General features: G+C 41.7%; 1 protein-coding gene across 4 annotated transcripts in view; it reads right to left on the bottom strand.

The window, feature by feature from the left end:
- Fbxw11 (F-box and WD repeat domain containing 11) overlaps nt 1-17,637 on the bottom strand; it is a 93,714-nt gene that overhangs the window by 15,045 nt on the left and 61,032 nt on the right. For all 4 annotated transcript variants that reach the window (XM_013028648.1, XM_013028650.1, XM_013028647.1 and 1 more), the window contains 6 exons: nt 17,187-17,373; nt 16,511-16,601; nt 9,223-9,360; nt 5,950-6,068; nt 3,904-4,153; nt 775-893 (listed from right to left, as the gene is read on the bottom strand). In XM_013028648.1, coding sequence (XP_012884102.1) covers nt 775-893; nt 3,904-4,153; nt 5,950-6,068; nt 9,223-9,360; nt 16,511-16,601; nt 17,187-17,373 — 904 coding nt within the window. The remainder of the gene's footprint in view (nt 1-774; nt 894-3,903; nt 4,154-5,949; nt 6,069-9,222; nt 9,361-16,510; nt 16,602-17,186; nt 17,374-17,637) is intronic.

Here is a 17,637-nt window from a genome sequence, read left to right as displayed (position 1 = left end):
AGACTTACACAGAGGATTTAAAAAGAAAACCTAGCTACTTAGGAGGCTGAGGTCTGAGGATCGCGGTTAAAATTCAAAGCCAGCCTAGGCTCTTACCGCCGATTAACCACCAAGAAGTTGGAAATGGAGCTGCAGCTCAAGTTGTATGTACAGTGCTAGCCTTGAGCAAAAACCATCAGGGACAGCACCTAGGCTCTGAGTTCAAGCCTCAGGACTGGCACCCCCATTACCTCCTAAAAAAATCTTGAACTCAGTCTTTATTGGCTCAAACATTAGGCAAGTTGGTTATAAACACAAAAGTTATATAGTCACTTTTACAAAAAATACTAACATATTTAAAATAGTAGAAAATGACTGGTGGTCTTACTAAGATATAACATGTCTATTTCTAGTCATACTTAATAAAAAGCAAGGACTGTTGGAAAGAGAAAAGGGGGGTAGAATAAACAGCCAGGAGGAGATGATTTTATAACACAGTCTTGAAAGAGACATGCAGTGCCCTGCCATCTGTTGGGAAGGAAATGGGACTCCTGGATGAGGAAAAGCAGAGTGAGCTTGGCCACAAATCTTAGGTACTCTGGTAGTAAGCAATTCCAAGTGCAGCTGAGGTTATAAAACTGTGTACTGGGAGAATCCTGGAAGACCCCCAAGGGCATACAGTTTTCCCACTTGAACTGAAGATCCAAATAACTTTAAGAGTTCATTTAAGCCTTGAGACTAACAGATAAATAACAGTATGGCAAAAATAAGCCTGCTGTCAGTATTTCTACTCACCTGATGGTGTTATCTGATGACCCACTAACAACTAGCCGATCCCGGTACTGGAGGCAGGCAATACCTCGCTTATGCCCATTGAGAGTACGAACAAATTCACAGGTGCTAGTGCTCCAGACCTATGTGACAAATAGCATGTTTTTAAGAATAAACAGAGAAAAGCCCTCCATACTATATACCCTTAAAAAAGAAAGAGAGACAGCCGAGTATAGTAATACATGATTGTGATCCCAGCACCCTGGAGGTTGCAAAAGGGAGATCCAGAGTTCCAGGATAGACTAGGCTGGATGACACAACAAGAGAAGGGGAAGACTTCTAACACTGCGCCTAACAATGATGCAAACACACACTTACAACACAGAATCATCTAACTCAAAGTTGAGAGCTGGGGGAGAAATGGACAGAATGAAGTTGTCTTACCTGCTGAGTGGTAAAACTGGAATAAAATACAGAGAGGGTTGTGATCTTCACAAAGGGAGTATCTCCTGGATAATCCAGGCATGGCAGATTTTGTGTTTTACACCAGCTGACATGTCAGACCTAATGTAACGGCTATAAATGGCTCCACTTATGTGGCCATCTCACCCCTAATATTACCTGTATGGAAAAGATAATACCCTTTGCCGGGAAATAATCTGCAAGATTTAGATAATCACACTTAATATATGATAAGCTAAGTAAAAGATACACAGTAACTGTAGTGCCATTAATTATTATACCAACTGCATCTGTAGTTGAGATGGGTATTTACATAAGGGGGGGCTGGACCCCTCTCATATCATATACAAGTTTAATACAAAATGACCTAATAATCAAAGACCTAAGTGGAAGAATTGAAATTATACAACTCTTAGAAGAAAACACAGAAGTAAATCTCTGTGGCCTGGGCTTAGACTTTTAACAAAAGCATAACAAACAAACAAAAAAAACCCTGATAACCTAGATGTTATTAAAATTAAAATCATAGCCAGGTGGTGCTGGTGGCTCACCCCTGTAATCCTAACTACTGAGGGAGGCTGAGATCTGGGGATCATGGTTCAAAGCCAGCCTGGGCAGGAAAGTCTATGAGCCTCTCATCTCCAATTCAACATGAGAAAACTGGAAGTAGAGCTCTGGCTCAAAGTGGTAAGAGCACTAGCTTTGAACCAAAGAATTCAGGGACTACACCCAGGCCCTGAGTTCAGGCCCCACGACCAGGGGGAAAAAAAAAAATTACAGTAAAATCATTTGTGCTTTAAGCAAGTAAAAAAACACCCCAAAGAATGGATAATCACATATCTGACAAGTTGTATCCAGAATATGTTTTTAAGAAACATTTTTATAACTCAGCCACAAAAAGGTAAATTGCTCAACTTTTACAGATTTAAATGAATTCCTCCAAGAAGGCACCAACAGCCAATAAGCACATAGAAATGATTAATTAATAATCAATATTGTTAGTCACTAGTACTCCTGCAGGTGCACTCGGATAGCAGGATTAAAAGACACATAATAATACATGTTGGCAAGGTAGAGGTTGGTTGTATGAAGGCACTGTTTCGTATTAAAGCCCAAATGCTTTTGCCTTCCAGATACTGGTCTTGTACTAACTGGTGTCAGTGTGGGGCAAGTTAAAGCATACAAATCCTGGCTGTCATCTTTCAGATTACCTAATCTAAGTCTGTGACTTGTGGGGCCACAATCACCAGAATTCTGTCTAGTGGTGGTCACTGAAAGAAGATTCTTTGAGCATGTTTAAACCCTCATATATTGTTGGCAGGATTGTACAATAGTGCATACTTTAAAAATAGTTTGGTAGTTCTTCAAAATGTTAAACACACAACTACCATCCTAAGAGAACTAGAAGTAAACAAACATGCAAAAACCTGTACATAAATGTTGTAGCTTTATTCTATAGCTACTATCATTGTATAGCCAGAAAATGCAAAGGAACAGAAAGTCCAGCTACTGATAAATAGATAAACAAGATGTGGTACACCCACAGACAAAATGGAACTTTACTCAGTCATTAGAAGCAACATTAGAAGCAATTATTGCTTCTAAAGTGGATGAGCCTTGAAAACAAAAACAAAAGCACACGGGATACAAACTGTTACATATTATCTGCTTACATTTATATGAGATGACTAGAAAGGCAAATCTTAGAAACAAAAGGGAAGGTAGACTAGTTACTACTAAAGGTAGGGGAAGGGGCAGGTCAGTAGTGGGATTGACTACTACTAGAAGAGGTGTTTTAGATAAAATTTGATTTTAAAAGTTCATAAAACACATAGTGTCAGTGTAATACACAGCACTGTACTAAAGACCACTGAAGTGTAAATGTTTAATCTTATAGTATGGAAATTCTATTCAGGTAAGGCTGTTATAAAACAATAAGAAAGCTAAGGCTTTCTTAATACTTTTTTTTTTTTTTTAATGGTTGGTCATGGGGCTTGAACTCTGGGCCTGGTGCTGTCCCTCAGCTCTTCAGCTCAAGGCAAGCTCTCTACCACTTGAGCCTTAGCCACTTCTAGTTTTCTGGAGATAAGAGTCTCACGGAATTTCCTGCCCAGGCTGGCTTTGTACCACAATCCTCAGATCTCAGCCTCCTGAGTAGCTAAGATTACAGGCATGAGCCACTGGTACCCGACAAAAGCTAGTACTTTTAAAAGCTAGCATTGATATTGGAACAGAAATGCATTTACCAATCTGGGGGGACATCATAGGCCATGTACCTACATCCTTACATGGACACTAGCCCCTCACAGGCAGGGCTTGTCTCATTTCTCTACAGTCAGTCAAGGTCTAGGCCACCACAAGCTCTCAAAATGAAGGGGATACAATGGATTATGTCCTGCCACTATCTAGCCCTGTGATCTCCAACAGAATGCTTAAGTGTGGGAGCCACATTGGTGGAGCAGATCTGAGAGGGCTGGGAGGGTGGAGTGCGTGCGTGACACTCTTAGCAAGTAGATGGATTCTCTGCCTTCTACTGGACGGCTTTTTCTCCTCTCTGGCCCGTGGTTCTGGATGCATGCAGGGTGGGAGGATCTCCTGGCTCATGGTCTCTCAAGGTGCCATGAGCCCCCTCTGCTTTCTCTTTGCTGTCCAAGGGACAGGAGCAGGCAGGTCCTAACTGCAGACACTTACTTTGATGGTCCTGTCTCCAGAAGCAGACACAATGTACTTGTCATCAAAGTCTACTACATTGACAGCAGCGCGGTGTCCAACCAGGACACGGCGTAAAGTGATATCAGTGGCAGAGGCCATGTCCCACACAGCAATGGAGCGATCCTTGGAGCACGTCACCATCAGTCCATTGCTGAAGCGTAAGTGCAGTACAGCTTCATTGTGATGGATCAGTGTGTTCAGAACTTCACCTGTGTTCACATCCCACACTCTAGAAGGGAAGAGACACACATGACGCTTAATTACTGTGCAGCCAGGGAGAGAATCTTAATGAACATGTGGAAGTACAGGCTTTAAAAAATTTAATAAATAAAATCAATTCAAGGTAGGGTGGTGAGCTGCAGCAGCTTTCTTGCTTGCTGTAAGTGCTGAGATGGTTTTAGGAAAGGCAGGTAATTGTGGCTCTGCTCCAGCTTACGTGAGACTCGACAGGCACGCAAGCCTGGTGTCTGAGGGCTTGTGGTGATGGGGAAGAGGCCCTCTGGAGACAGTGGGTTTCTAGCAGGTCGGTGGTAACAAAAGACATGCTTGGCAGTGGCAGACAAGCACAAGCACCAAGTTGTTGCTGATTTTAGATGCAGGTGAGTTTGTCATTTCAAACTATAAATCATGGAATCTCTCAATTCCCAAAGCCATTTCCCCACCCAACTAACCATGTATGGACAAAGTCAGAGTGTCCTGATGGCTTCAAACCAAAGATATGGGGGTGTTAGGTGCAACCTTCCGGAAACATCAAAACTTTTCTGCAGTCCTAATCTCTTAAGAGGCCAAGTTCATACAAATCAGAGGGAAAAAAAAAAAAAGACTGAATTCAAAGACTGAGCCATGATCTGTGCTAAGAGCAGCTGCGTAGGTCCAAGAGGACCAGGAGCAATGCCAAAGCCTAGTAACAAAAACCAACGGAGCAGGAGAAAAGAATTGTGATTCCTCATGTCAACCCAGGGTGTAAGCGTGGACTTCAATCGTGACCCCATCTAGCAGGCCCCGCTGCTCATCTGCAATGGAACACCACTACCTCATCTTCCCGTGCCCTTTGAACAGAACTAGAAACTAAGGCCTTCACTACTGGAAAGGCTATCACATTTCAGGTTCCAAATGTCCTTTAACTCTGAAAAAATTATTTATTATCTAATTTCTCTGATCTTGGTTTCCCAATAGAAGACAGTATCTTCCTACTTGCAAAGGCTGATGTGAAAACTAAGAGAATGTACAAAATGTCTACACATTATTATCTAGCTTGCAGCTTCACCTGCTCTCTCCCCCTTAAAGGCTCTGCAAACTGCCTCTGATTCTCTCTGTACCTGAGGGTGGCACTTACTATACGTCCTCCTCTAGACCACCAGATTCCAAGAGGAGAAAGCAAGCCTAATGCTGGGCATCTTATAGGAAAGCGTGACATCATCTCTATAAAGCAGGGCAAGAGGACTAAATCATTTAAAAATTGGCGTTCCAAGCTCAGAGACAAAGGGCGCGTGTTTTCGCATATGCGGAAGCCAGATCTAAAACACTGGAACATAATGAATTATACAGGTCTGTAGGCATTTACATACAGTGAAACCAAAGGAGGGGAAGAACAGAAGATATATAGATAGATATCTTGAAATGAACTCCAGGAAATGAAAACAAGAGGTTTTAAATTTTTTGCTGTTCTTGTTTTCTTTCCTTTTTGTTCTATCTGATCATTTATCTGTCATCGGGAGGGTAAGGGGAGGCACAGAAATGGAGGGAAAGGATGAACAAATGCAGCAGTGGTACTCACTGGACACTGTTGAAATGAACTACACAACTTGTGGGTGGGCATGGGGGGAGGGGGAAACTGGGAGAAAGCAAGGAACGGATGACATTGTCCAAAAGGAAATGTATTCTGCATCTGACTTACTTCATGCATCTATATCAAAACCAGCAGATAAACATGCACACAAAGTGTGTCACTCTTAGGAGCACGTGTGCAGCTCAGTCGCCTCAGGAAGAATGACCGAGTAGGAACAACCAAGTTAGAACACTCACCTCACCGTAGAATCTGAAGAGCCAGTTACAATGACACGCTCGTCATACTGGAGACAGAGGACAGAGCCTGTGTGTCCTGTTAACACTTTCAAACATTCCAGACTGGTTTTATCCCAAATCTATTGAGAGAAGATCAACCACAAACAGTGATTTAGTGCCGAACATTTCGTCTATGTTACTGTCACGCCTTGTGTTCTAGATCATAAAATACAAGGTTCTGTGCCACAGTAAGAGATAAATATCAAATAGGTGAGAAATGATGAGATGGAATAAAGGAAATACTGATGAATTTCTGGAAGAGATGCAGAGCTTTGTTTAATTTGAACCCTTAGCTATTGTTCTAAGTACACTTACCAACAGCCTTAGAAAGGGCCTTTTAATATAAAAGTGTGGAGTTAGCACATCCTTTGTGGCAACATCTGTTGAAATGCACACACCTTATATTTACAAAAACAAAAAATGAGAAATGAAACGTCCAACACTTTGGGAAAATCTCAGAACTACCAAGAGTTCTTCTCCCATCCCCACTGTGCACATGCCAGTAATGCTGTCCTTTAGTTTTTTTTTTTTGCTCAGGGCTGGTGCTCTGCCACTTGAGCCACCGGTTCCCACCTCTGGCTTTTTTTGTGGTTAATTCGAGATAAGAGTCTCATCAGCTTTCCTGCTTGGGCTGGCTTTGAACCATAACCTTCAGATCTTAGCTTCTGAGTAGGTAGGATTTACAGGAATGAGCCACCAGAGCTTCAGCTATGAAGAGTTTTTTTTTTTTTTTAATTAATGATTTCTTTTTTTCTCTTTTCTTTTTTTTCTTTTTTTTGCAGGTCATGGGGCCTGTACTCTGGGCCTGGGCGCTGTCCCTCAGCTCTTCAGCTCAAGTCTAGCGCTCTACCACTTAGGCCACAGCGCCACTTCTGTTTATTTCTGCTTATGTGATGCTGAGGAATTGAACCCATGGCCTCATGCATGCGAGGCAAGCACTCTACCACTGAGCCACCTTCCCAGCCCATGAAGAGTTTTTAATGAGAAAATACAAAACTTTATTATAGTTACACACTAAAAATCAAGATAAAAAGTGTCTACACTATGACTGTGTATATGTATGTGTGTATACGTATTTGTGGGTATATATATGTGTATGTGTGTGTGTCCTATATTTCCTAAGATAAAGGAAATTAAACATAAGCACTACTTGTTCGGGTGGAGTGCTCTTTCTTCCTGTTGGTCACTGTCTTTGTGGCTTTTCTTTTCTAAAATGTCAGGTAGTTGGACGCATCCTGTGTAAGTCTTCTCAGATTGGGTTCTTTAACTTAGTCATATGCATCTGAGGTTTTTCCATGTCTTTCACATCTTGAGAAGTTAATTTCTTTTTAGTGCTGAAAATTATTCCATTATATGGACTTATCTGTTTATTTATCCATTCACCTACTGAAAGCCATTTTGCTTATTTCCAAGTTTTAGTAATTGTGAATGAGGCTGCTATAAACATATGCACAGGTTTGGAGTAGACATAAGACCTCAACTCCTTTAAGTAAATACCAAGTAGTGCCAATTGACAGACAGGTCACACAGCAACAGTTTTAGAACTGCCACACTGCCTTCCAATGCGGCTGCATTATTTTGCATTCTTACCTGCAATGAATGAGAGTCCAAGTTGCTCTACCTCTTGACCACCATTTGTTCTAGCTGTTAACACTGATAGATACATATATCTTACTGTTACTTTAATTTGCATTTTCCTGAAGATATATGATCCAGGACATTTTTGAAATCTCTTTGCTATTGGCATATCTTTCCTGGTAAGATGTCTATTAAGGTATTTTCCTATTTTTAAAGTGTGGCTATTTTCTTATTGTTGAATTTTACAGTTTTTGCACATTTTGAATAACAGTCTTTCATCAGGCGTGTCTTCTACCTTCCAGAAATTTAAGTCCTCATGCTCTTAACAGCATATCTCACAGAGAAGGACTTTTTACAAAATTTGAATGAACGCTACCTCATCAATCCCTTCTTTCCTAGATTATGCTTTTGGTGTTGTAGCTAAAATGTCATCAGCTAGCCCAAAATCTCACTTGATGAGCAGGTAACCCTACTCCCAGTTTTTACTCGGGTAAATTAAAACCTACATTCTCACAAAGACCTAATATGCATGTGCTTATAATGGCTTTATTCACAATCATGAGAAACTGCAAACAGTAAAACACCCTTTAAGAACCAACTGAGTAATTATGGTGCCCTTAAGAAAATGTAACGCTCTTCAGCAATGTAAGGGAACGAACTACTATTAAATACAACACAGATGATCTCAAATGTATTGTGCTAACTGTAAGAAATCAGACTCAAAGACTACACTATAAAAATCCATTGAACAGAAATGGGGGGACAAGGTGAAAATGCAGCATAAAGTGTGTTGAAAGTAAACTATGTAACTCGTAAGTGGGGACGGGAGGGGAAACTGGGCGTGGGAGGGGTGGTGCTGTGCTCATCACCTGACTTAGGTAACTGTAACCCTCTGTACATCACCTTTATAGTAATAAAAAAATTAAAAATCCATTGACAGTATAAATCCTTTGATAGGATGTTCTGGAAAAGGAAAATAAGTGATAGGATCAGGAAAAAAGATCCCTGGTTTCTTGTGCACAGGGGTTAAGTGGTAAAGATGAGATCTCAAAGGGGCAGGACGGGGAATGAAGGCACCTGAAGCTATTCTTTACCTTGATTATTATTCTGGCTATCAAAGTACTTCATCAGAAAGATTGATCTTTCTGGTGTATGTGTGTTAAAAGTCCTCACTGTTTTATTACATATGAAGAGTTTATTAGCTACAAACAATGTAAAACAGTCACAGACTCTGGTCAAACCAACTAAACAGAGAAGGAGTGCAGTTTATTATTGAAAAGTGAATGGAAACAACTTGTCACTGTTTTTTTTTTTTTCATTTTATCATTGGAGCCCTTGTCAGAAAATATAAAAGCCAGTGACTTTGATTTCTAGTCAAACCAAGAGTATTTTTACCAGCTAGCAAAGTATTCAAGCACCTAGTGAGACTGGAGCAACTCCTATTGACACTTAAACAGAGAACACTGTGGGCTTGCTTAGAGGAGGGTAAGAAATGAGGTGATCCAGGTCTTCATTCTCCGGCTCTGTTTCTCCCAAACCAGTCTGGGAGCTGCTAAGGTAGAGCAGGACAGATACAAGGCAATCTGCAGTTAACAGAAAGACTGTTACATTCCCACCACTCTTTTAAAAATAATGCATACAAATGCAGCCATTTACCTTAATAGAATTATCCCGCAGGCCACTGATAATTTTTTCGTCATCATATTGTAGACAGTAGACTCCTTTACTGTTTTCGGAGCGGCACTGAATTCTCTGCAAGTTATGACGCCCACACCGCCAGTTGGATTCTATAGTCTGGCAAGAAATGGGCCAAAAGATGAGTTTGTGCCAAGTAACTATTCTTTTAGGTTTCAGAATGTGACATTTTTTTCCAAAAGAGCACACCACTGCTACTCCAATGTTGTTTTGCATGACTGTGTGTTGACAGGAATCATGCTGTTTTCCAATAATAAATGTTTTGTTCCCAAAAACTTTCCGTCTGTCTGGCAAACTAGCACAGGACTTCCAGTGAGTTTTGGGTTAGGTCTGAAATGGCCTAGACAGAATTCAGTGTTTAGAAAATGTCATTTGTGCCTAAAACATACAAATAAATGAAACCTCAGAGTCACTCCTTAATGTCAGTAACAGTATTTGGCAAAAGACTGCTGCGTATGAAGCATACGTAGAAATCTATGGATCCAATCAAAGCAATGTCTTGGCCATTGAGAAAAGATCGTGTATAACTACCACATGTCAACTACAAAGAAAAAATTCTGTCATCAGCTTTTACTATCCCACCAAACTAAAATCACATCACAGTAAGAATGGCACATTTTAGTCCCATCACCCTTCCAATGCTCACTGGGATTTTAGGGTATTCCAGACCACTTAGGATAAAAAGATCAGGACACATCCAAGATGCATTCAAATTAGGCACAGACCAGGCATGGTAGAACACACCTGTAATCTCAGTACTAAAAGGCTATGGCAGAAAGCGGACACATTTGAGAGCAGCCTGATCTACGCAGTGAGACCTTGTTTCAGAAACAAATCACCACCCCAGCTCACACTAATGCATCCCTTTGGTATCCGGGCACACAGCATCCACAACTAGAGGTAAAGATGGTCCTTGGCTTACAGCGGTTACACCTAGGCTTTATGATGCAAAAGCAATACCTGTCCATTCAGTAGAATCTATACTCTGAATTTTGATCTTTTCCCTGGAGATGTACAATGTCAAGATGCGGCAACAAGAGAAACAAGAAAGCCCAACAATGTACTGGGCTGCAAGTTTCAGGTGTTCAGTAAGGTTAGACCGATTGAGTACACTTAACTTAAAATGAATTTATCATGATGCAATCCAATTATAAACACCTGTATTATAAGTTTACTTGACTAAAGGATTAGTGTAATAACCTTGCAAGAAAGCTCGCATTGTTTCTCTTTTTCAAACAAGAAAACAAAAGTTTAATCTGCCTGAGACAACAAAACTACTAATTAGACTAGCTGGAAATCAAACCCAATTCCTTCTGGTTCAGCTTGTGCTTTTGATACTAACATATTCAAACCTATGAAGAAGTATTGCTCTAGAGGTAGCGAACTCTCCATGGACAGTTCAAATAAAACATCAGTGCCAGAGTGGTGTCATCAAACTTTATGCTTCAGAATAAAGGGAGATCAAGAGCACTACAGCCCGAGACAACCATACCCCCCCCCCCACACACACACACACGGTTTAGTGAGGCCCAGAATACTTCATGTCTGGTAGTGGAGACAAGTTTTCCCAGGGTCAAAAGTGGTAATGGTAAGAACAACAAGTCTGAATTTTTGGTTCTTGACATTAGGGAACAATAATGACAATGATACCTGGTCACACTTAGTTTAAGGTTTAAGTTTCAATTATTATCTCTGAATAGCTACTAGCCTAACTACTTACTTTGGGAGAAGATAAGTCTATCTCCATAAATATCCCTTTATCACAATAAGCACCTAATTACTAGCTAATGTCTAACACATCATATCCCCTCTTACTTTGAAGAAAGTATCCTCTGTACTCTTGAAAACATTACAATCTCTCAAATGCTATGTTTCTGGTAGTATACTTTCCAGGAATATGGTATGTGTTTCTCCTCCATATCCACAACTCAGCACAAAAATCAAAGTAAGGTGTTCACATTACACACACACACACACACACACACACACACACACACACAATGGCGTGAGATTTCCACTTAACCTGTGCATGGCCCCAGTGTTCAGCAAAGGTCTTAGAGATATCTGTACCTTCAAAGACTACACAGAGCTTTGAAAGAACAGGGTGGTATCTTTACAACACCCAGGAGGCAAGGAGGTTGCTAAGGAGATGCCGGGAGAACTTGCCCATCGTGCTTGCTCTCAAGTCAGGATGTCCAAGCTGGGTCACCATTTCTAGTGAGTCAGCAAAATGTCTTAGCATCACTTTTCAGAACTATCTCTGCTACCTGTGCCAAGTCAGGCATCAATCTGTCTAGGGGTTCCAGACTATGGAGAACTTCTTAAACTGAACGCCGTACTTGTAGAGAAGTGTTTTTAAGATAGTGACAGGTATGAGCTGAGGAGGCAAAATTTGCTGGTAAGAAGTCTATTTCTTGGTCTGTTACCCTAGGGACTGGCTGTCCATATGGAGTGAGAATACTGGAAGCCAGCAGAGTCGACTCCACGCTAAACCCCAAGTGCTACCAGACACACACAGCATTGCTTAGCCACACATTCAAAGTTTCTACATTCACTGAGCTGTGCTTAGGGGTAAAACATAATTGCTTTCTTATTCTGTATTTCAATGAACAGAAAAGGCACGTTCATGATTACATGGGCTGCTTGAATTTTTTTTTTCACCATTCAAGAGGAGGTAGGGGACTTTCCTACATGCCCCTCTACTGGTCTAAGATGGCCCTTTGCACTGGGTGACTTGGTCACAACTCCATTACTACCCTCACCACCCTGAAGACATACAGGGAGGAGCAAGTTTTGGTAGGCACCACGCTTCTTTTCTTAGTGCAATGGAAGTCAGGAAATAGCTTCTCTTCTCGATGCTTATAAAGAGCCCAACTTTCTACAAAGACAGACATTTCTGAATGTTAAAAAAGGAAAAGGTTGTGAATAATTCCCAGTGGGCCGTTTTCAGAAGTCCTCAGCTAAGGCTATTTAAAAGTACAACTAGGCTCCAAAATCGCAAGGCAAGCATAACTTCCAGGAGCAGATCAGAGAGTCCTAGACAGCTGCACGCCACCCAAGGTACGCTCCTCAATTCCCAAGGCCACCCACACACGAAAGCAGCTGACTGTCTGCCTGAGAAACACTACCACCAACTCTGCTCACCTCAACTCCTAATTAGAAAACTAGACCTTTAAAAGTGGCAGGCTGCCCACTCTAGTAGAAAATACCTAGGTCAAGCAGCAGCTTTGGCACACTCAGACCATCTGAGCAACAATCTCCTCCGCTGTAAAAACAGGAACAGTAATGTCCAATCCCTTAAAAATATCAGAAGGGATCAAGTAAAATTAGATACGAAAAGCATTCATCACAGGGTCTGTGGAAAACACTGACCCAAAACAGTGCCTGTCCTTCCCCCAACCCCCCAAAATCTTCTCATCAGAGGAGCTAATGTCTTGGCCTAGGCTGAAAATTAACACTGCTGGCCTGAGCACTCCTGACGTTTCAGGAAGATGCTTGGCCACCAAATGGAGCGTAGCCACTCCCACCAGTTGGCATCTATGTCCCACACAGGTGCGCCTCTCATACGGGTACCTGCCGCTGTGTCTTGCCATTACACGGTACAGCTACCGGAGGGAATAGTTCATGATTGTTAAGAACTTGTAAAATCCCCTTACCCTGTGCAGATTTTCAAAATACTGGGAAAATAGCCATGAGACACAGAGTATACAGCAGCACTTAAATTGGCAATAGAGTAGAAACAGATGTCTGAGTATGGAGGAATAACATTATTTTTAGAAGCCTAAACACAACTGGGTGGGTGGGCAAGTTTCAACATTTACTGGTCAAGACAATGTTAATATCAAGTTTTGCAAACCACAAAAAAGCTCTCCACTTTCCCTGAATATAATGTGGTTTATAGAAAAGTGTGATCCAGTACACCGTCATTTTCCCAACCGTCGATCCCAAGGAGAGGCCAAAGCCGCTACTCCAGCGTACAGAGAACTAGGAATGTTGCATGAAGGGGTCTGTCACTACTCTGGAAATGTTTTCAAAAGAGAAACATTTACGTTCAGGACATCAGAGCTTTGCTACAGTGTTTGTGTGTGTGTGTTGGAATAAGAATCTTAGTTTTAACAATTTGGGGATCAAATTATATTACTCTAGTAAAGTGCTTAGCAATAAGCCACCATTAACCATAAGTACAAGGGTGACTGTGACTCCAAACTGCAACCAAGAATATGGCTGCCTCTTTTAGGAGGGAGCCTTGGGCTTCCCAGGAATCCCAGCTCCATTCAGAGGCCCTACAAACCCTTTCTATGTGATAAGAATATCCAGAAGAGATCCATCTTTGCAGAAAGCTAAGAATGAATGTTTACTCTCTTCACTTCTCATTTCTTCACTTCCCAGAAGATCCTTGCATGAATAATGGGAGCTAGCCACTAAGTCAGGTTGTCTTTTTTCTTAAAATTTAGCCTGTTTTTAGTGGGTCGATGTGGAAGGGCAAAGTTCAGCGGTAAGTATTTCCTTGTGCTCATCAGGCAAATTCAGGGGAGGATTTTAGAAACCAGCAAGAACAACACTAAAGGTTGAGATAGAAAAAGGAAAAGGAGGACAGTAAATCTCAATTTTTCTTTATTATCGACAAGGACAATAATGTGTACCTTATAAAAATTAAATCAGACAGTCACACAATATAGTTCGTCGCATACTTAAAGGAAGGTACTTGTAATAACTACATCTTGCTGGTTTAATACCAGCCACAGGAGCAGAGCCTACGGGTGAGTTCTCAGTTGTCTGATTCATGGATCATTGCAAGAACTTTCTCCAAGTATGTCTAACTTGGACAGAACAAACCACACTCCTGAAACAGAGGGGAGAATTTTATCTTGAGGGAACACCAGCAATCCACATAATACAAGGCATATCTGAGGCAGAGGAGTTTAAGGTGTATTCCAGACTCCATCACTCAATGGCTAGGTGACCTAGACCAAGACATTTTTGAGCCCATGTCTCTTCAATTTTTACATGAGGACTTGAAACAATTTTTCAAGATTTGCCCAATCTGGTTAATGAGAAAACATATTACAAAATGCTAGTATTTGTATAAAATGCTTCATTAGTGGAACACTAGTTTTTGACTATACTGAAGTATAAATATCATCCCTTATACTAAGAGACTTAGCCCACAAAAATCTGGAAGAGACTATTGTGACCAACCAGTGTGTTTTCCCAGACCATACTTTACGAGCCACTGGGAAACCCATCATGACACAAAATGTTTTGTGTCACGGCTCTGCCCTCCTACATCTGCTAACTCTGTAACATTACTTCAGCCTGATGAAATGGTTATGATAGACAGTGTCACACCACAGACTACTGAGTGCATACTGCTGACTGCAACAGTAGTCATGAGGATTTAACAGCCTTCCTTCTGTGTAGTTAAATCTTCAACTTGATGAAGTTCTTCAATCGTTTCTGTTTATTAACAGCCCCCTTCTCAAAACAAAAAGGGTGACTTGATAAAACCACTCAAGGAAATTGAGTACTTCATAATAGCTGCCCCTCAACACTCATTAAAGAACAGCAAGAAGGGCTGGGAAGGTGGCTCAGCAGTAGAATGCTTGCCTTGCATGCATGAGGACCTGGGTTCGATTCTTCAGCACCACATACACATAAAAAGCCAGAAGTGGCACTGTGGCAAGTGGTAGAGTGCTCGCCTTGAGCTGAAGAGCTGAGGGACAGCGCCCAGGCCCAGAGTTCAGCCCCACAACTAACAAAAACAAAACAAAACAAACCCCAGCATGTCCTATCTGAGAGTTGAGCAATGACTTAGTAGCGGTATCTAGAGACAGCCCGTCTCCCTGAAATACACACACACACACACACACACACACACACACACACACACACTCATTCAGACTACAGCTAACACTATGTCTCACTTTTTTTTTTTGGTTGGCTGTGGGGCCTGAACTCTGGGCCTGGGTGCTGTCCCTCAGCAATTCAGCTCAAGGCTAGTGCTCTACCACTTGAGCCACAGTGCCTCTTCCAGCCTTTTCTGCTTATGTGGTGCTGAGGAATCGAACCTGGGGCCTTGTGCATGCGGGGCGAGCACTCTACCACGGAGCCACCTTCCCAGCCCCAACTTCTGGCTTTTTCTGTTTATGTGGTACTGAGGAATCGAACCCAGGGCCTCATGCATGCAAGGCAAGCGCTCTACCACTGAGCCACCTTCCCGGCCCCAATTCTAAGTTCTAAACTAACAGTAGGTCAATTAATTCCTAAAGATTATGATTTGTCTGGCATATTATTTAATTCTATCTAAAAGGTTATGTTAAGGTCGTTTTAGAGAGCATAATATGCAAGAGACTGTCTCTTAAAATAGTAATATTCCAGCAACATTTAGATTTACCATTAATGGGGTGGACCCATTAGTTCACATCTGCCTGAAAAGGGAGCAGAGGGACAGTATTCCAAAACCTGCCTGTTTCCCCACTAATGATTTCTGGCATGGTAAATCTTATCATGTTTGGGAAGCTCAATGTAACTTTATGGGGGATACAGCACTGCCCGAATGGAGGCTAAAGGAGGAGAGACTGAAGAAGCCAGGGCAGCCAGGAACACAGGTGAAAAGGTTCACAAGAAACGCCTGTGCATGTCTCTGCTGGTTCAAGGAAAGGAGGGGTTAAGTAATAGAACACATGAACACCATCAAACATCTCTAGTGCATCTCAAGTTTATCGAGTTTTTCTAGTCTGGAGAAGTTACACAGAAATCCAAAACGGTCTACAGTCATAATTTACTCTGCTTAACATAACTTCTGAGCTGTTTTGGTAACTTTGCAGAGGCATTTCAGATGGTTTTGCCTGGGACAGGAACTCCGAATCTGGGTGCTGTCCCTGAGCTTTTCTGCTCAAGGCTGGCATTCTACCATTGGAGCCAGAGCTCCACATCTGGCTTTCTGCTGATTAAGTTGAGGTTGGGAGTCTCAGGGACCTTCATCCTGCTTGGTCTGGCTTCGAACCGCAATCCTCAGATCTTGGACTCCTAAAGAGCTAGTATAAGCCACAGGTACCTGAGCAGCTTTTGCTTTTAAAAAAATCTGAAGAATAGATGCAGGTTACACATTAAGACGTTATTCTAGAAGGTAAACAACTACACATATGACTACTTTCATGAGTTTAGAACAACAGAACACTATAAGGCAATATAAAAAGGTGACAAGAAGAGCCAACGAACCCATAAAACAGATAAATCATAAAGTTACCTCTATATCCTGGATAATCTTTGGGTATAAAGATCTATAAAATGAATTAGGAGGGCCATCTGTGGGTCTGTTTTTAAACAGATACTGATCCCTGGCAAAGAAAAACAAATGTTGTATTTTAGACACAAAACAGAGAATGTTACTTAAGCATGGTACTAACAAAGATTTCTTCTATCTTTCATGTCTGTAGGCTTTAACAGTTCAAAACCAGGATCTGTTATTCTTTTGTTTTTCCTGCGGTGCTATGGGTGCATCTCCTTGTTCATACCAGGTCAGTGCTGTACCACTGGGCCATGCACCTCAGTCAAAAGCAGGGCTTCTGAAAATTAAATTTCCATCTTAGAGAAAGTTTAATTCCATTCATAACTCTGTCATTGGACACACAATGATCTAGGCTTTCATTCTGGAGAGCTTAGTAAGTGTTAATATAGCTTTGTGAAAAATATAACTTAGGCCAAGACCTCAACCCTGCTCTTCCCAACTACCCTGTGTCTTGGTCTGTAGCTCTCTTTCTCTGTGCTAACTGAGCCATGGAGCACATGTCAGAAATGGACATTCTAGCCGCTTTAAACTGTCCCCTAGTTCCTGGCAATTCACCCTCCCAAGCTATCAAATTTGCATCAAGCTAGCTATATGACAAAGAAACTTTTTGGAAAGGACTAAGCAGAGTACTTACCACCCTCTTCTTTCAGACAGCCCTTTCCACAGAGGATCGGTGCGTACCATCCTTTCAATCAGCTTCTTCCACAGCATTCCTTCTGAGATCACGCGCTGCCACTCCTTGCACACCAGCTCAGCTGCACACAGGGACCGGGCATCCAGGTAGGAGAGAATGTTTTCTGCTATATGATCTAAGCCTTGCTCTACAAAAGAGAAAAAGAGATGGGCAGGGAGATGGAGATATACCAGCCTTCGTTTCCTTTAAGGTAACAGAAATGAAGAAATCCTGACCCAGATGAAATACTTCATATGAGATGTTCAAGTTCACAAACATAGCCGCATCACTTTGGTTGTTTTTTTTTATTTTTTTTATTTTTGGGTCCGGTCGTGGGGCCTGAACTCTGGGCCTGGGCGCTGTCCCTCAGCTCTTCAGCTCAAGGCTAGCGCTCTACCACTTGAGCCACAGC

This window comes from Dipodomys ordii, unplaced genomic scaffold, assembly GCF_000151885.1.
Source record: "Dipodomys ordii isolate 6190 unplaced genomic scaffold, Dord_2.0 Scaffold112, whole genome shotgun sequence".
In the NCBI taxonomy this organism is placed as follows: domain Eukaryota; kingdom Metazoa; phylum Chordata; class Mammalia; order Rodentia; family Heteromyidae; genus Dipodomys; species Dipodomys ordii.
Note: the sequence above shows the minus strand (reverse complement) of the source record. Positions and strands in the feature narration are given on the sequence as shown.